The sequence below is a fragment of the Colossoma macropomum genome, unplaced genomic scaffold, assembly GCF_904425465.1.
Source record: "Colossoma macropomum unplaced genomic scaffold, Colossoma_macropomum, whole genome shotgun sequence".
NCBI classification, from domain to species: Eukaryota; Metazoa; Chordata; class Actinopteri; order Characiformes; family Serrasalmidae; genus Colossoma; species Colossoma macropomum.
The window spans coordinates 1,495,892-1,515,617 of record NW_023494797.1 but is presented as its reverse complement, the minus strand read 5'-3'; the positions used below and the strand labels follow the sequence as shown (position 1 = coordinate 1,515,617).

The following is a 19,726-nucleotide window of genomic DNA, read 5'->3' as shown; positions in this document are numbered from 1 at the left end:
AATGAAACACACAAAAATTACAAGATTAATGATGATCTATATCTACTGTTTCTTTTCCCCATTTATGTTCCATAAGGCTGTCAGGAAGTGCTTTTAGCTTAAATGAACAAAATTAGCAGATGATCCAAATGCCGCTCAACTAAAGAGAGAAACATTAAGAATTTTCTAAATCTTTGATACAAATTAGAACAGCTTACACAGAATGTTTATATTAAACACAAAGCTGTACAATGACTTAATCAACCAATATGCAAATGTAAATTATGCAAAAGCTAAAGACCATTTTCTGTTCTAATGTAGTAAAACATATCTGCCTCTAGCTCCATCTTGTGGTACAGCCTTGAGTTGCAGCCAAAGTAGGGCTAACCTCTTGCTCAAAGAAGTTGTATGAATAACCACCTGTGGTCTAGTATTCTGCCAAATTATCCTATAGCAGGGTCTCCAGCCCTAGTCCTGGATTTCTACCTTCCTGTGGAGTCCCAACCCCCATCCGCCACACCTGCTACAGCAAATTAACTTCTTCAGACGTTTTTGATGGGTGGGATCAGATGCTTTAGTGTTAAGTGTTTAGTGATAAGGAGAGCACGGCATGTTAGAGGCAGGTTGCAACAAAGATACAGCAGGGGTGTCCAGTCTCATCCACAAAGGGCCAGTGTGGCTGCAGGTTTTCACTCCAAACAAGCTGAAGCACACCTGATTCTACTTGTTTAATCAGTTAGTCTTCAAACATTTCATCAGGTAACCCCCTGCTTTGTTGGCTTGAAGACCTGCAGCCACACCGGCCTTCTGCAAATAAAAATGGACACCCCTGATCTACAGAAAAGCAGATCTCCAGGAGGAGCATTAGTGACCACTGGCCTACAGGTGTGATATTTTGATAGTCTAAATCAGGGGTTCCCAGTCCTGGCAACTCAACACTTCGCACATTTTTGTGCTTTGTCTCATCAAGCACACCTGCTTCAACTCATTGACTAATTAACAAGCACCTCCTTAGCTGGGTCAGGTGTGTAGGGAAACCTAAATGCGCAAAACAAAGGGGTTGCCAGGACTCGAAAACCCTTGGAAACCTATGGCCTAAATGATCAGAAAATTATAATAGCATTAAAACTATAGGTCAGATGTTTTGATGGCTCAAATCAACTTATCAGAAAATGCTACCAGTTTTAAAGCCCTAGATGGGTTATTTTAATAGTCAGATATACACTTATAATACAGTTGTGGTAAGGCTAAAACAACATTAAAAACACAATAGAATAGAAAAACAAGATTATTAATAGCATACTAATGATGTGCACATGGACATCTTGATGAGTTGGACAAATTGTTAGAATACCTTGCATTGGACAAGTTGTGGCAAATTTTAACACACTGGAATGAAAACAACAAAAAGTATCCCTGGGGTCAGGAGTTAGTGTTCCAGGCCGCCTGCTGGAGCGAAAAAACTACCACCCTGAAAGAAAGAATGTACGTTAATTCAACCCAGCAGAGAGAGGAATAAGGGAGAGATAGAGGCATGAAAAGAACACAATATTTTGTCTTTTTTCCAAGAAGAAGAAGGTGGTGAGTTAGTCTCGTTGTAGCCACGCCCTCTTTTCAGAGTCCTTATATCTGAATTTTGTTTAATAACTAGGTTAGACCACAGCAGGTTGGAGTAATGCTGACAGTGGAGCCATATATATGCGGGAGGTGTGGCCATGCAAAGAAGCTCTCGTGAGGTGCCGTGGTCCCAGCGTTTTCATGGTTTATGGCAAGACCAAACATCATGTCTTACTTTAGGTTTCACTGCCCACACTAAAGGCCACACCTTGACTATGAAAGAATAGATTTGTAGAGCAAAGTTATGTAATGTGAATAATGTTATGCATGAGTTTGTCAGGAGATTTGCTATAAATACCAGGTGTAAACGTCGCCTCTAAGGTGGTGTATTTTTTTATTATTATGTAACACACTCTTACGTCGATATTTATGTTACTAATTACATTTAGTGCTTTAGTATTTTTAAATCACTTGGAGATAAAGATTGAATAGAGGAGATTACAGCTGCTGTTCATGTTTTAACCACCAGGTGTCATTAAAGTGCATCACTAACGTTCCGATTCGTCATGGCTTTTGTTGCTTCTATTGATTTAAGCCACGCTTTGATGGTTACCGTGCTGAAAAAAAAGAATGCCGTGCTGGTCTATGCTGACTTAGGCTGGCTTGGTGCTGGTCATGCTGGTTGATCAGCATCCAAAACATAACATATGCTGGTTTTGCTGGTGCTCAGCATATTAAGTACCATTGCTGCTGATCAGCATATCAGCATTCAAAACACAATACATGCTGTTTTTTCCTGTTTTTTTCTAGCAGGATAATTAGTATTATACACTGAGGCCAATCTGTCTGGTATGTTATACTGGAGTGACAGGTAAAATCAGTTCAGGCTGTGTCAGTGTTAGTTCTGTGCCATTGTTTCATGTCTAAGTAAATAGATTTGTCCTCTGTGGTGTCCAGCTAATGTGTTGATATATGGCATAATGTAGAATGCTGTACTGCTGATAAATGTTCTAAATAACTGGGGACAATGGTTGGTCAAGTAGTGGCCATCATAACTGACAATCCATAGGTGAACCAGTCCTGGCTCATTTATTAAACAGAGCGGCAAACCTACAGTGGACTGCTTTATGGCCTATGTCAGTGGTCATAGATTTCTGTCTCTGGTGGACCAATAAAATGTTAATACTAGGATAGTGTGGACAAACTCCACAAACACACTACAACACGAAGCCTGTGATTAGAAAAGAGGTGTGCCATGATTCAAAGATGGATTAAGGAACAACTCCCAGAGCAGGTACAAATACTACAACCTTAATGATTCACCAGTCTGAGAGAACAAAGACACTCAAGCTTTTCAAAATTGGTTTCATAAAGCACCATGAGACAAATATAAATTTGCTGAATTCCTCTGAGGTAAGTAATGTATGTTCTACTCCCTGAAGAAGACAAACAAGTACAGCTAGTTGGCTATAGTGAGTTACTACTAGCAAATACATATTGTAGTTTGCAAACAATCTGAAGAGAAATTGATATGTAAGAAAATTATATGTAAAGCTATTAATTCTTATTTTAGCATTTGTTTATTCGCTTCCAAAAAATTGGTTAGTTGCAGTAGCTGCTTATTTTTGCTGTTTTCCTATAGTCCTATGAAAATTGTCAATAAAAGTCATAGTAGTGCAGTACTGCAGCACTCATACACATTGGCCAAAATGAAAGTTACAGAAATTATGGTAGGTTTGACTCCAGGATGTTGGTCAGGGATCTGAAAAGTTCCCACAGCAGCAGAGACAACTAAAGTGCAGAGTGAGGGTCTATGCTGTAGTGCAGTGGGAAATTAGGACACAGACATACATAACCACCCATCCTCGCAAAATGCATGTAGCAGCCTCGCCACAAATGCAAACCAGTGAAAATGTTTGTGTGTTTATGTGTGCAACACAATGGAAATAATAATGTAATTTCCACTATTTATTTGCCCAGAGACTGGTGACCTGCCTTCCACCCAATGACTGCTGGGATAGGCTCCAGCTCCCTCCGTGACCCAGAAGGCTTATCCTTGTTTACAAGGATTGCATGAATGTATGTGTACAGTTGTGTGCTTTAAAATGTAGTATGTCTGAGGGTATGTTACAATATAATATTTTTATATGAACTATAATGGCAGTAAAGAAACACCCAAAGAATTAGGAGTGAGTGAACACAACATATTCTTTGTATTCATGCATATGTGTTTGTATGTGTGAAGTCAAGGAACACCCAGAAGTTCAGGAGTGAATCAGCAACACTTCTGTAACACACTTAAACATCTATTTATTAATGCATGTATTTATTCGGTAGTTAGCATTTAAATGCTATTCAGAAGCTGACTCTATGGTTGGCATATGGTTGGTGAGAGCTCCGCCATTGTGAGAGCTGGTCTTTGGCACGCAAGTGTAAAATATGTGGAAGATATTATAGGTATGAGAAACAGTTTGTAAAATAAGAATGAGAGTATTTGTCAAGGTACTAGAAGTGCCTATTTCTCTCTCTAAGATTGCAGGGTCTAAGAAAAATGGCTTATTTATGGACATATCCCTGCTAAAAATAAAAAAATAAAATAAAAATAACATAGACCAGCATGCATTTCATGCTGGTCTAAGCAGTTCTATGCTAGTTTATACTGATCTGGTGCTGGTTTAGCTGATCATCCCAGCAAGGTCATGCAGCGTACCAGCATCAAAACGCAACATTTGCTGATTTTAGTAGTGATCAGCTTATCAACTTCCATTGCTACTGACCAGCATACCAGCATCCAAAACGCAACATATGCTGGTTTTGCTGGTGACCAGCAATGTACTGTTTCTAGCAGGGATGAACCGAAAATGAACATTTATCAAAGGAAAGAGAGACTGCAAATTTTCCTAAACACACAAGGCAGTATTATTAGTTTGGGATTGCATGGCTGCCAGTGGTATAAAGATATTAACTGATGATCTAAACAGAATAAACAATAAAATACAAAATGAAAAGGTGTTTACAGAAATGTCTTGGGTTTTTAAGTCTTCAAATAATCGATGTGGGAACCGTGGGAGCCTATGTGCTGAATGTTTCCAGGGGAAGAATTAGAAGGGTGCAAAATTGTTGCCGCCTGTTGGTTGGAAAACGATGAATTTTCCCGGGGTTTCGGCTGGATAAAGTAAGACGTTTGAGTGGCCGATACAAAGAAGAAACAGAACCCTGAGTTGGTTGGAGTTAAACTTTGATGCTCTAAATGTAAACTACCACGCAAACGGGAGAATAGCCGAGTCAGAGCGGTCCTATCAGATTTGCTAGTTAGCATGAACTGGCTACTTGAGAGTAACCTTATTCCACAAAGCACAGTATCTCCGCAACGCTGAAAACATAAGCCGATAGCGAGGTCGGTCCAATTCTTTACTTCTCATTTTGGATCGGCTATGGACTTTGAATACAAGTTGTCCGGCTAACAGACATTGCTGGTGTTGTTCGGAAGCTGCTTGATGGCGAAAACAAGCAGTCATGCTGGACCTGCACGTCTCTCTCGAACATTATTTAACATCACTGCGATTCAACATTAACGTGAACACGTTCATACATAGCTATATAATAAATACTGACTGTATAACCTATATAGCGATTTGTGGCCAGACTATTTAGGCGAGGTCGTAATATTACTGATACTGAAATCCATACTGTTATGATCTGCAGCTTAGCTGTCAATCTCGGCTATTCTGCTTCTTTGTGTTGGCTTGTTAATGTGCTTTTGTTTATTTATGGAATGACACGGCACGTTATCTGCTTTTTACAAAGAAATTACAGTTAAAGCGTTAGCTTAACCTGCTAAATTTATGACAGCCTGTGCTGAAAGGTACCCGCCAGAGTCGTTTAGCTTTCTGGGCATGTGCAGACCCTGACACTGACGTCCAGCGTTGCCAAGTGAATGATAAAATCACCGATATACGATGTTTATCGCACAGAGGGCAAATTACATTTACAAATATGATAAGTAGGGAAATACATAGGTTAAAAAATATAAAATATACTATAATTTTTATAACTAAATTTAAAATTGTCTGATGGCTCTTTGATCTAATGGCATGATTTCTCAGCACCTTGGCAGCGCTGCTTGTGCCACATTTACTCCACAGCAATAAGTTAAAGCCTGTCCCATAAAACAATCCTGTGGTCCACATTTTGGCAGTGGCGTGTCCAGCCCAGTTTATTAGAAGTGACAAAGTATGTAAACCAATGTAAGCCAGTTTAACCCTCCTATATCTCTCTAAATAAAGGATAGAAATATTTTTTTCTTCATATTTAATGACTTTGCCTAATTTAATAGGGACAACACAATAAACATAAAATGATGATATGTTTTTAGTGTCCTGTACACAATTTTACACATCACTGTTCTTTGGGGTCCCCTGGCTGTTTTAACTGTATAAAACAAGAAATGTCAATTTTACACATACTGGTTTTGGTTGTTTTGGAAGATATTGAGGTCACTATAACATGCAATTTTATAATCCTCAAAACTTACCTCTGCTTTAGGGCGCTAACCTGACCATGCTTGTATTAGTGCGAGTCTCACACAACCTAGGGGAGGGGGAAACATATTTCCAACCAAAACCTTAAATATTTCCCAGAAGATAAAAGATGATCCCAAGAATAAAAGTTGTTAGTAAATTTGAAGATAACAGTAGGGTTAAAGCAAAAAGGGATTCTGGAAAGCATGATTACAAAAATTAAATGTGGCAAACTTTTTAGCCACTGGACATTAAAGCTGTAGATGTTCATGTCTAATAAGAAGGAAGTTTGAGTGACTGAAGCTGCCCCTAGGTGAGCTAATGTTAAAGCTAACACTGCAATATTATTGGATAAGGAGGACACAACAGCTTTTGTCAGACCTCAGGGAATGCAAAGGATTGCATGTGTATGGGTACATTATTATTAATATTTGCACAGAATGTTTTTATTAACAGTGCTGTTTAATCTGATGAAATTTCCAAATGATTGATCGGTGAAACTTACAGCTAACTTACATAGCTAACTGAGCTAAACATAGTACTTCAACAATAGTTACTAAACATCATATTAAGACGAATGTTAGCAAATACAGTAACCCAGATAAAGTTCACCCTACCTTAGAGCAAGCATGGATATTCTGTTTAATAGTGTGGTCTCCCAGTTACAGTGGTCAAATACCACATCTGTAACTTGAGATGTATGTCTGTGTCCATAAGCCATGATCACATCACATTTAAAGTGCTGCTTCAGGATATGTTTGGTTTATAAACCAAACCATATTTATTATTGTATGTCTCTTCTTCACTCAGTGGCTACAGGCACAGGGGATGAAGGCTTGCTTAATACTGTGAAAGAGTCTTTCCATAGCGTACTGAAGCTGGTGCCTCGTGGGCTGACCTTAGGGCCTTCTTTGGCTAAAGATGGGCAAATGGGCCTGTGGTGTGTGGGACGGTCATTACAGAATGGAACTCTCCTGGGGCTGGAAGAGCCAGCCACAGTGCCCCAGAGTGGTAAAACTGAAGAGGTATAGTACATGTTTACATATTTCTTCATATAAGTTATTGGCGTTGTTACCAAACAATGTGACTTGCTTAAAATGGTATCTTCATTTTGCATGTTTCAGAGAGCTGAAGTGGAAGTGTGCCAGAAAGTAGCTCAAGGCCAAATATCAGACAGAACGTATTGGATGAGGTATGATATCAGTTCACAGTCAAGATAGCAGGCATAGTAACTACCATATAGTTTTTGGTTCTGCAAAAAACAGAGGCCTGTAAACTAAGACAATTGTGCTACAGGCTCACTGCCACTAAATCAAATAATGCAGATAATTATTTACATCGTGTCTATTACTAAGCCCAGAACAAGAGACTATGATTAAGTTTCATCACTTTGTGATAGAAATTTTAGATTGCTTGTACTGTCTCACAACTGTCTACTACTGTCTAATATTGGCCTCTCCAGGTTTGCCTGTAGAGCTCCAAATGAAGATGAGAGGAATGTCCTTGTGCAAAAGGTGGATGGGAATCTGTGCCTCAGGACCTGTAAAGATATCAATCCAGGAACAGAACTCCTGGTTTGGGCAGAACTGCAGGAAGTTCATTCTGAATCTTTGGAGCTGGAAGAAAAGTCAAACATTGTTCCAGAAAAACCCAGTAAAGAGGGCACACCGTGCAGGGTGACAGTGGACGAATCCCTACAGCCTGGTCACATGGAAAAGGTCTCAGAGAGGGCAGGTATGCTGATGTGCCCTGTTTATACTGTGCAGGCAGCTTCTATAGATGCTGCAACATGGCTTTTGTGTCACCTAACCCTTACTGTAACATGGCAGACATTGTCCCTATTTTAATGCATGTATGTAAAGTATTGAATTAAGTATTATTAGAAGTAGCCCATGAAAAGGAATGTTAAATTTAAAGACAAAATTATGCTCCCGATATCTGTGCCCCTTTGAATACTAGATCTATTTTATTATCACTAATTAATTTTTTAATGGCCATGAAATGAGGTGCTAAAATTTTTAAACATATTGTACAGCACAGCAGTCCTAGGGACATTATGTGCTGCACATAGTTGTCTAGTTCTTCAAGAACAGGTATATTAGAGAAGGGAAAACATTTGCAGTGCTTAGTAGAGATGGGAATTTTGGTTAATTCTTTTGATCGATAACTGACTGTCATGAGTCACTGATTAATCGTTCATCTACAAGCCTAAAATCACACACGCAATCCGATATATAATATTCAATAACAAATTACATATATATTCAATATAAAATTAATTTATATTAAATTAAAACACACAGACAGATATGACAACAACATAGTGTAGTTTACATACTTACGTATACCATATTATTAGCTCATGTCATTGAACAAACATGGCCTGACTGGAACTAGCTTAAAGTCCATATGCGTCATTTAAAGAACAGTTAACACAAAGTCAGTAGCTCGCAGCTTTTAACTACTATATAGGCTGATCACTACCTAACAAACACTATGTTAGCCTACAAATGCTATAGCTTAAGGCTACATTCAACAAAAGCAACGTGACATTTAAGAAAAAGTCAGTTGTAGCCTACCTTAGCACTGTGTCATGTAGCTAAGTCTCCTAGTAATTTTTGATGAAAAATACCTACATATCCAAATGAGCAGGGATCAGTCTTCTGTGCGATCTGGAGTCATACACTGTTGACTTTCCGCCAATGAAGCTTGTTAAAATAGCTGTCTATCATTGTTTCAGAGTTATCAACTTGAGATGAGTAGTGTTCACCCAGAAGAAACATCTTGGCATTTTTCTTGCCTGCTCTCTCTCCCCGGCCCTGATGTGTGATTTCCGCACTAGCAGCCATACCTCTGCTGTCTGTTTGTTGTAGTTATATCTCACATTATTTTGCTTTTAGCAACTGCCTCTTTGCTGTTGAAATAAGTTGCGTACAATTCAATATGGTACTCAAGTTTCAAATATCAATTGTTTAACCAAAAGCATTAGTCGAACATTTATGTATTTGTCGGTTAATGGTTAATCGATTAATAATTAACTTTCCTAGTGCATAGGGTTCTCTGTGACTAGGACTGAAAACATTGCTTTGTAGATCTCTGTGAATTTTTGGATTTCTTTTTTTAAAGTACAGATTGACTTCTAATGTTTGACATTTGCATATCTCATAGCAAAACTACTGAAGGATGAACATCCATTTGGCTGTTCGGGAGAGGCTCACGAAACAAGAAGTCCGTACATTCAGAGGAGGAGGCCTCTAATCTGTAGAGAGAAAAAGAATCCAGCACGCAACTCTCAAACCTGTGAAACTTGTAATCTGGAAGAAAATGCTGTGGATGAGACAGAAGACAGAAATCAGCAAGAAACAGTGGCTGCATCTGGTACTAGGGAGCTGGACAACATTAGTGCAGCCACAGTGCAGGAACAGCTTAGAGGAGCTGTGAGAGCCAGCTGTCGCCTGGCAGCTAAACCCCGCAAAGTACATTCACTAAGCCGGAGCATGCACAGGCAACAGCAAGGGGAGAGAACCCAGACTTCTTCCTGTGTTACGAAAAAGTCTCTGACTAAAGAAACTAGCACTGAAACTAACACTGAAAATGGACATGCACTTGAAGACAGCTCGATCCACAGAGATAAAGCTAACTTAGACAAGGAAGAGGGGTCCAGTAAGGTGCACAGAGGTGGGGGGGGTTCTCCAGACTTTCAGTTGAACTTACGAGATCGGAAATACAAGTGTGACCAGTGCGCCAAGTGCTTCTTTCAGCTGTGCCACCTAAAGAAGCACAAGTTCACACACTCAGGGCTGAAGCCATATGCTTGCACAGAGTGCGGCAAAAACTACAGCTCCCAGGAGAGTTACCATGCCCACTTGCTCATGCACCGTGGCCAGCGGCCCTTCAAGTGCCAGCAGTGTGACAAGAGCTATGGCCTCAAACGTGATCTCAAGGAGCACCAGGTACTCCATACGGGTCAGAAGCCCTTCATCTGCGACGTCTGCGGCAAGGCTTTTGCTCGCAGGCCCTCATTGCGTATCCACAGGGAAGCCCATAAAGCCAAAGAGGCGGCCTACAAGGCACCAAGGATAAAATGCCCAAAGTGCGACAAGGAGTTGGCTAACTCAGGCTCCCTGCGAAATCACATGCGACTGCACACGGGTGAGCGGCCATATGTCTGCCCGCACTGTGGCAAGAGCTTCCGCCAGTGCGGGAATCTGCAGGGTCACCTGCGCATTCACACAGGAGAGAAACCATACAAGTGCAAGCACTGCGACCAGTGCTTCTCGCAGGTGCCTGAGCTGCGCCGGCACCTTATTTCCCACACAGGTGAGGCATACTTGTGCCCCATGTGTGGTAAGGCCCTGCGTGACCCTCACACGCTCCGGGCCCATGAGCGCCTGCACACCGGTGACAGGCCCTACAAGTGTGAGCAGTGTGGGAAAGGGTACACCATGGCCACCAAACTGCGCAGGCATATGAAATCTCATCTGGATGAGAAGCCACACAGATGCGAGGTATGTGGAGGCAGATATACTCTAATGCAGAGTCTGCAGCGTCACCTTCGATCACATACAAAACAGACAGAGACTGGACAAGCAGCCAGAGGGAGACCTAGGAAGGTGACCCATAGAGAGACTGGGCAGTTGGGGCCTGGTCATGGTAAGGAGAAAGAAGAGCAGAGTTTGGTTTATGTTCAGACCCTGGGTGACCTCAGTGTGGTGCCTCATTCTGAAGAAGTCATTTTAAGCACCAGAACATTCCAAGAGTCTGCCATTGTAGCAGGAGCTGAAGAAGGGCTAGAACAATCTGAGCTAAGTGAGGACATTGCAGAAAATATTGTGTCAAATGGCAGTGCTAAGTGTATTGTTGTTGAAGAACAGGATTCTAATGCTAAGTGTATAGTTTTACAGGATCAGGAAGAGAATGCTAAATGTATTGTTGTGCAAGAGCATGTTGATAATAGTAGTGTGGTTGTATTACAGGGCCATGATGATCTGAACACTGTGGCAGAGACCATTGAAATAGAGTCAGCCATTCAAGGCTGAATATGAAGAACATGAAAACAGATACTAATGGCCATTAAAAACTGCTCAGAAGTAATAGGCTTATTGTGTCATTTGATTTAAAGGTTAATCTGCAGTGGCAACATTTGAGTTAAAGACGTCAGTAAATATTGACTCATCTGCCCACTGAACCTTGTGTCATCAGTGTTTGTTCCAGATGTACACGCAGTTTCACAAAACAAAACTCTGATACACGAATATGTAAGAAAAGTACACTGATTACTGGTGTAGGTAATGCAAATCTGTGTCACTGGTGTGTTATTATGGTTCAAATCATACAATCCTTTACTTGCACTTTACACAGTTTGTTAATCAGTTTTACAGAATTCTGTCTTTTGGCAAAATAAAAGAACATTAAGAAGATGGGATCTCAGATCTTCCTTAGTGTTGGGCCTCATTCACCAACAGTTCTAAAGAAGAAATTACTTCTTTAAACCCACTTACGCAGGTTTCACGAAGGTTCTGACATTTACCAATGTTTTCTTATTTGGGATTTGTTCTTAGGTAAGAACAGAATCTACACACACTCAAGAGCACAAAGGTGAGAACAGTACTGCGCTATAAGAACACGTCATGAATCTGACATAGAATTTTTCTTAAAACCTTTCTCAAGAACATGTTAAAGAAAAAGATATTGGTGAATGAGGACCACTGACTGTATTTGGTGTTCTTTTTCCCCTTTTTTCAGAGTCTGTCTTTAGAAGTAGGCCCATAATGTAATTGACTAATCACAGTTCTTCAGGATGACATCTCACAGCAAGCAGAGAAAAGCTTGGGCAGTGGGACAGGTTCTTTTGGCAAAATGGAAGGAAGGTGTTTCAGAGATGTACAGTCTTGTGCAGAAGTCAGAGACTACCCGTCATTCATTGAATGTCTTTTATCTTTTATCTTAAATACAGAATCTACAGAAATCTACAGGAATGTTTTTTTCCAAATACAAAAATATGATTTTGCTAAGAAGCCAGTTGCCTCTCGCTTGCAGTGTAGCATATTATTTTATTTTATGCTGTTGAAACAAAACAACTGATTTTTTGATTAGGAATTTAAAATGACAGTTTGGCCATATAAAGAGCAAATAATGTACTCGAAATGTGCAATTGTGTTGATTAAGCCAGTGTGAGTTTTGGGTAAAAAAAGGTTGGCTACTAAAAATCATCCATCTGCTAATTTGGCTGTAAAGTAATCGGAATCAGCTATAAAAGTCCATTATTGGTGCATCTCTATAACGCATAACTGTCAGAGATTACATATGTGGTAGGTTCAGTTTTAGTGACGACAGTTCTGATCATTGTCATGTTTTCTTTTCCTTTTTCATTTACTGGATGTTCCATGTATTTGTGTGTTTAGATTAGTGTTCAACTAATATGTAGCCCTGGTTGACACTGGTTGTCTTGGCTAACAAATACTGTTAAAATGTAAATACCTGGTTTTACATGATATATCAATTTTGCTCAGTAAAAAATTATAACTTACTCATTTTATTATTTGATTCATATCATATTAACATAAAGAATGTTCTAGAGTGTCCTAAGACTGTCCTAGAACATGAGGGCTGAATCACTGTTTAGAGTGATAGGAGCTTGGACACAATCTCTGTTCTCTTTGAACTCCAGTAGTTCAATATTAACTCAAGAGCAGCAGGGTAAGATTTTGTGGGATTTGGTAGCAGCTCTTCAGCTCTGTGTGATGTTTCAGGTCTTTTCAGGATTGTAGGCACTCTAAAAGAATGGGAGCAGTACCAGCACCTCTCCTGGTTACACTTCTCCTCAGCCAAGTGCTCCAGCTTACACTCTGTTACGATGGTAAGGCCTTTATAACTCTTGCTGATTTATTTCAACATCAATCAGTCACTTGTGTCATTTGTCTTACAGAATAATGCACCTTTGGAATACAAGGGTTACAGTTGCTTTTTGTATATTTTGTTTTTGGCAGTTTTTATCGATGGCAAGAGAGCCTCTCAAGTTATTCGAGTGAGGAGAGCAAACACACCCTTTGAGGAGCTGAAGCAAGGAAATCTGGAGAGGGAGTGTATAGAGGAGATCTGTAGCCATGAGGAGGCTCGAGAAGTGTTTGAGCAAACTGATAAAACGGTGAGGAAAGTTGCATTTTGCTACACAGCCACATGGAAACATATTAAACATTATAAGTATAGAGCACCTCTAAATGTAAGTCTTACTGCACTGTGTAAGATTTAAAAATGTATAGCTATCTTTTAAAGGCAATATTTGGTTCATCTAGCATTTAATCACTTTCTACAAATAAAGTGTTGTTATATTGTTACATCAATTTCTTTTATTTCTTTTCTCTTTCTTCTAGACTGTATTTTGGGAGAAATACTTGGGTAAGACATTACACTTAAAACATACTTATTGGTAGCAGGGCCAGCAGTGACCACATTTTGTGTAAATATGCGATATTGAACCAGGAGCAAAGTGCAAATTTTCACCAGCTTTTTTTTCTGAGTAAACCCTGGTGGCTGATTTCGAAGGCTGGGTCCTCATAGATGGTTCATCTACACTAACATTTCTAATATCAGTGAATGCCAAGACAAAAAGACAGCTAACTTTGTTTTGTAAAAAAATACAACTGTATCATAAAATAATATAAAGGAAAATTTTACAACAAAGCCAAGATTGAATAAATATTAGAATGGACCACATATTATTTTACAGTATTTCTTTAATGTTATTTCCATGTGAAACGTGTGCATATCAGTTCAATATTTGAACTTTTAATCAATAATTGTAGGTTATGATGTTCAGTCACATTGTATCAAATTGTTAAATGGTCAGTATAAAATCTTATGACATTATTACATCTGATGTACATAGATAAATAACATCCAAAAAATTATTTACATGGAAAATTGGCTTTCCACGACCTGTACTAACATGATTTTAAAGGAAACTGAGAAGTCTTGGTATTATAAATCATGGCTGGGCTTGTCCACGTTTGCTTTGAAATCATGAAAATAACATTCCAGGTTAATCTCAGTGGTATCTAGCAAATCACTTATGAAATGATTAGAGCAAATTCTTCATGTAGAGCACAGGAAACAAATTAAGGCTCATCTTGGACTATTTTACACAGTCAGTGGAGCTTCTCTAAATTCTTTTTAGGCTTAATCTGTCGATCAAATCAGACCATAATGAATTAGCATTTTCCTTTTTTGCACTTTTTATATGTACTTTATGTTGCTTTTTCAATCATAGCTTGTACTGGCAGCACATTAAAGAGGACTGCAGAAAATATTGTCAAAATTAGAACTTGTATACGTCTGACAGGTAAGAACAACATATTAACATTTTCCAGACATTGTGCATATATTATGATGTATCCCTAGTCTATTTTATATCAAGTGAGTTTGAGAGACGGTTAAGTATGGCACTGCCTGTATCTTAACTGTTAAACTACAAGTAAATTACCCGATATGTGAGGATGACGAATCCACAGAGTGATGTAAATGTCTTTTGAAAAAAACGAATAAATAACTATAGAAGTATATTAATAGCGGTGAACAGACAGTTTCCTTTTAAGATGATCTTTAGTCAACCTTTAAATACAACTACAGACAGTCCATTGAGAAACATGGGGAAACTGTGACGTTCTTCTCAAACGAGTTTAGGTAACTTCTATCACTTCACTTAGTAGAGCAGGGCGTTTCATATCTGAGTTGATTTGTTTGTGCTGCACAGATAGTAGCTGCTACCTTAATATTGGTGAACACTACAGTGGTAATGTCAGCATCACTGTGTCTGGAAAGACATGCCAATACTGGAAAAGCAACTTCCCCCACAAAATCACGTATGTACTGTTCATTCTAGGCCTCAAATTGCTGTTGCTGCCACTGATGCTACTTGAAAATGGGACTCCACAGAGCTGCCTGAATGTTTGCATGAAGACAATTGTTTGTTCCCATTTTACAGTTGCGTTTTAGATTAGATTAGATTAGATTAGATTAGATTGGATCAGATTCAACTTTATTGTCATTGTGTAGAGTACAGGTACAGAGCCAATGAAAAGCACTTAGCATCTAACCAGAAGGGCAAAATACATTATTAGTTACATATAAAATTGAGTGTGCCAAACTGGAGCACTGCAGCAATATATTTACTATTTGCTATAAGTACTTGCTACAACACCTACTTATCCAGCAAATTATGAAGAGCCATAATTTTCTGGGAAGCTCAATTGGGGTTCATCAAGGAAAACATAAACATTGAGGAGCTGTGGCCTTCCAGGACCAGAACTGCACATATTTTAAAGCATCATTCTCTGTCACATTGACTACAAAACACAGTTTTTGTTCAATTGTTGGTCTTTTAATTCATTGTTATTTATTCCCAGCGAGGTTAATGCAACAGAGCTGAAGCTTCCAGAGAATTTCTGCAGGAACCCAGACAAGAGCCCTAGCGGACCCTGGTGCTTCACTAGTGACCCCACTCTCAGGAGAGAGAAATGCGCTGTGGCAAAATGCGGTACTTACATTAAAGCAGGCTTTACTCAGGATGCTAAACACTGTCTTTATCAGTTTCCTATAATGAGTGCACTCTTTAGGATGGAATGGAATGGAAGGACCTAACTGTGAAATTCAATTATGTATTTAAAATCAAAACTATTCTTCTTTTAACATCATATTGCTACTGTCAAAACAAACCCTAGATTTTTCCTTTTTTTTCCTTTCTTCCTATTTCTCATAATTTAAAAAACCCAACTGACCTTAAATTGTGTGAAAATTTGTGATGAACAGAAATTCCAAAAATCTTGTTACTTTGAACACATTTTCATAGCCTTTAAGGTTCTTTCTCTTCACAACTTTGTGATTTATTTGCCAGGTAAATTATGGAAATTTAGCATGATTTTATAATATTTTTTAGATTTTTTTTTATTTTTTTTATTTTGATGTATGAAAACTGTACAGCCAGGAACTATACATGCTACACAACACATTATCCTCTAGGTTAGTTTTACTGGTGATTAAAAACATTTTTGTTTACTTTGCACATATTTATAGAATGTACTTTGCAACCATTGTTATGGAAGAAAATCTCTTTGTATGTGAATGTTTGGCGGAATCACTTTCTCCCTGAAGAGCAACAGATCTTTCTCATTCTGGGCAGCAAACCGTGGGTTCTTTTTTTAATTCCATAAGTTCAGCCAATAGAGGTGTGTTTATATGTCAGCTGCTGTTTTCCCCTCTCCACAGGTGAGGCCTTACAACTTGTTCCAACTGTCCCTGTAAAGCAATGTGGGACCTGCAAGCCTAAATGTCTTGCTGGCAGTGGGGAGACCTACACTGGAAATTTGTCTGTGACTCTGCATGGCCACACCTGCCTGGACTGGAGCCTGCCCAAAGTAAAGGCCCTGAGTGTGGGGAACGATTTCAAACCAGAGGTGCAGCTATTGAAGAACCACTGCAGGAACCCTGATGGAGATCTGGAGGGACCATGGTGCTATGTGAAGAGTGCAGCTGGAAACATCACTATGGACTACTGCAATCTAGAGCTGTGTGGTGAGCTCAATTCAGTTTAAGAGCTCATTTAAGATGAGGCGTATGGTCAGAAATAAAACTTGTACAGACAAACAGGTTCTCAATATTACTTTTAATCAGAACATTTGTTGAAGTTAAATTAATTTCCACTTTGTCTTTCAGATGCTCCACTGGAAGGGAAGGTAGAGGAGGAGTCAGATCGAAAGAGGACAACCAGTGAGAAAAGGAGTAGTTTCTTCAGGCCTCGCAGCTTTGGCCAAGGAGAAGATGGTAAAAAATGTAGCAACTACAGAAATTGTGACTTTGTTCTCATTTCAGTATGTTTAGAGAGGCCAACATGTACTCAGAGGAACCACACCTGTCCATCTATAGAATTAAAGCTATGCAATGTGTAACTATAAGTAACTGTATCTTATTATATGGAGATTGAGGACGTATGAACTGGGTTAGTGTATCTGCATTTAAGTTATTAGTTAAAATATAGTTATTAGTTATATACACACCTTGTGTATATTGTTACAGCACTGGGACATTTAAATTCATTAAGAATACATCATACCTTACAGCATTTTGTACAAAAAGGAAAATTTTACATTACTGTTCTTCACTAAAGGCACTTAAATTGATGTTTAGATTTGGATTTTGAAGTTAAAGTCACAATTTGGTTTGATGTTTGATTTGCTGAAACATAAACACAATAACACTGAACTCTCTCACCACATTGTGGACCATGCCAGACAGCATAGAAGTGTACCCTGTTATCCATCCACTGTGAATTGAAAATATCAATGGTTGCTGCTTTTGTTTTAAGATAGAATTAGAAAATTGGAACATTAATTCATTTAATGAAGGTAATATAGTCAACTGGTGGTCCTATTTCTTCTTTAGAGTGTTTAAAATCAAACATTTGTTTTGACTGATTTTCAATTCATGATTTTACACCAATACAAATGTAATATTTTTCTAAAGTAATAAGTGTCTCTATAAGGCTGCCCTGAAATTCACATTTCATTGGACAAGAAAAATTCACTGCATTTCTTTCATAAAAGCACTTGTCTTCATTAAGGGATTTACCATTAATTACATTACTTAAGGCTAACAGTTACCTCAGCTTTTTTTTTTTCAATAAAAAAAAAACATGATGGAATATTTTGTCCTTGCTTGTGCTTTCAGAATGTGGAGTGCGCCCCCTGTTTGAAAAAGTCGGCAAAGCAGATGAAACAGAGGCTGAACTCATCAAATCATATGCTAAAAGAATTGTGGGAGGTGTATCTGCTGAAGTAGGAAGTGCTCCATGGTAATTAAAGTAGTTTACTGTTCTTTATAAGTCTTGCTCACAGTTATGTCATCACTGATTAGTCTTTGCTGTAAGGTTAATAGTTTGTTTGATTTGCAGACAGATATGATGTCTATTGTGTTTGTTCTTATTTACAGGCAAGTGATGTTGTTTAAGCGTAGTCCACAGGAACTGCTGTGTGGAGCCAGTTTGATCAGTGACCAGTGGATCCTCACTGCTGCGCACTGCATCCTCTATCCGCCATGGAGCAAGAACTTCACTATTGATGACATTCTTGTCCGCCTTGGAAAACACCATCGCGCTAAGTGAGCTTCTTCCTAGCCATTAAGTGCTGAAAGTACTTTGAAGTCTTATTTATTTGTACCACAAATCATACCACTGATTCATACCAAGGAACCAACATACATGCAAACACAGTCAGTGGCTGATTTGTATTTGTATTGTAAAACAAGTGCAGGTTTGTGCAGCGTAGTGGGTAATAGTGCTGCCTCCTATGCAGCAGACTGAGGTTTGATTCCCCACCTGGGCAAGCACGCTATAAAACATCCTTGAGCGAGATTCTTAATGCTACATTTTGGTTGTTTGTAGGTGGGAACAGACCTTCTTTTCTGTGTCTGTGATTTAGGTATGAGAGGGGCACTGAGAAGATTGTGGCAATTGATGAGATCATCGTTCATCCTAAATATAACTGGAAAGAGAATCTGAATAGAGACATCGCTCTGCTGCACATGAAGAAACCCGTCACCTTCACTAATGAGATCCACCCTGTCTGCCTGCCCACCAAAAGTGTTGCAAACTTGTAAGGCAGCCTATTAGAATTGTTTTACATTAAGTTATAGGTTATAGTCCAGTTACAGGTGTACTGTTATCTTGTCCTACAGGTCATTAAAGTTGTAGGTGGATTCTGGACTGAGAGAAGTCAGTGTTTTTCCCCATATTTATTTGTAGAAAACAACAGATTCCCTTTCTGTATGTAGATTGATGTCTGAAGGCTTCAAGGGCCGTGTGACAGGCTGGGGTAACCTGAAAGAGTCATGGACGTCAAACCCTCAGAACCTGCCTTCAACGCTACAGCAAATCCACCTGCCTATTGTCAACCAGGACGTCTGCCGCAAGTCCACCTCTATCCGTGTCACTGACAACATGTTCTGTGCAGGTAAGGAGACACCCTGTGTAGTAGTAAGTATTTAACAAAATATCACCCAACTTGGACTCTTCACTGCCTCTTTGGAAGATTTGCTTTATCGGTAGAACATATGCCTTTTCTCTTGCAGTTGCCAAGTTAGGAATTTAAAATCTATACTACTACATCTTGCAGAGGAGCCCTGAAGGAAATAAAATGCATTAAATCTCGCAGGTCAGGTTGTAATCATATACTTTATTTTTAGGTTACAGCCCAGATGACACACAGAGAGGTGATGCCTGTGAAGGAGACAGTGGAGGACCTTTTGTAATGAAGGTAGAATTAATTATTGTTTTTTGTTTTCTTTCTTCATCTTTAAAGATTATTTTATTCTGTATATACTAGTATATACACAGTATATTAGCTTTGATTGAATCCTCCCTCCTACCCCCTGTAGAATCCTGATGATATGCGCTGGTATCAGATTGGTATTGTCTCATGGGGTGAGGGCTGTGACCGGGATGGTAAATACGGATTCTACACTCACCTGTTCCGCATGCGCCGCTGGATGAGGAAGGTCATCGAAAAATCGGATTCTACAGATGATGACTGATGTCCTTGAGACCACACAAGAGTGAAACCAATCTCTCTAGAGTTTTATCCAACTGCAAATAAAATTTGATTCTTCACAATGTTTTATCA

At 39.1% G+C, this 19,726-nt stretch overlaps 2 protein-coding genes across 6 annotated transcripts; both read left to right on the top strand.

Moving 5' to 3' along the window:
* The first annotated feature begins 4,616 nt into the window (after window positions 1-4,616).
* Window positions 4,617-12,085, top strand: znf408 (zinc finger protein 408). Of its 5 annotated transcripts, none has more exons than XM_036583999.1 (7): window positions 4,617-4,756; window positions 6,867-7,081; window positions 7,181-7,248; window positions 7,519-7,790; window positions 9,225-10,709; window positions 11,618-11,654; window positions 11,802-12,085. In XM_036583999.1, coding segments are annotated over exons 1-7 (2,091 nt in total). In that variant the 5' UTR covers window positions 4,617-4,755; the 3' UTR covers window positions 11,815-12,085. The 5 variants fall into 5 exon arrangements, with proteins under 5 accessions (XP_036439892.1, XP_036439889.1, XP_036439890.1 ...); XM_036583998.1 differs by having other exon boundaries at window positions 4,621-4,756; window positions 9,225-10,865; XM_036583996.1 differs by lacking the exons at window positions 11,618-11,654; window positions 11,802-12,085 and having other exon boundaries at window positions 4,618-4,711; window positions 9,225-11,471.
* Window positions 12,086-12,233: 148 nt separating this feature from the next.
* Window positions 12,234-19,723, top strand: f2 (coagulation factor II (thrombin)). The gene is made up of 14 exons (XM_036584000.1): window positions 12,234-12,915; window positions 13,046-13,203; window positions 13,430-13,454; window positions 14,326-14,397; window positions 14,809-14,917; window positions 15,461-15,591; window positions 16,320-16,625; window positions 16,767-16,874; window positions 17,778-17,901; window positions 18,039-18,206; window positions 18,527-18,700; window positions 18,879-19,057; window positions 19,290-19,360; window positions 19,482-19,723. Exons 1-14 carry the CDS (start codon window positions 12,840-12,842, stop codon window positions 19,635-19,637), a joined length of 1,857 nt encoding a protein of 618 aa, XP_036439893.1. The 5' UTR covers window positions 12,234-12,839; the 3' UTR covers window positions 19,638-19,723.
* Window positions 19,724-19,726: the final 3 nt, after the last annotated feature.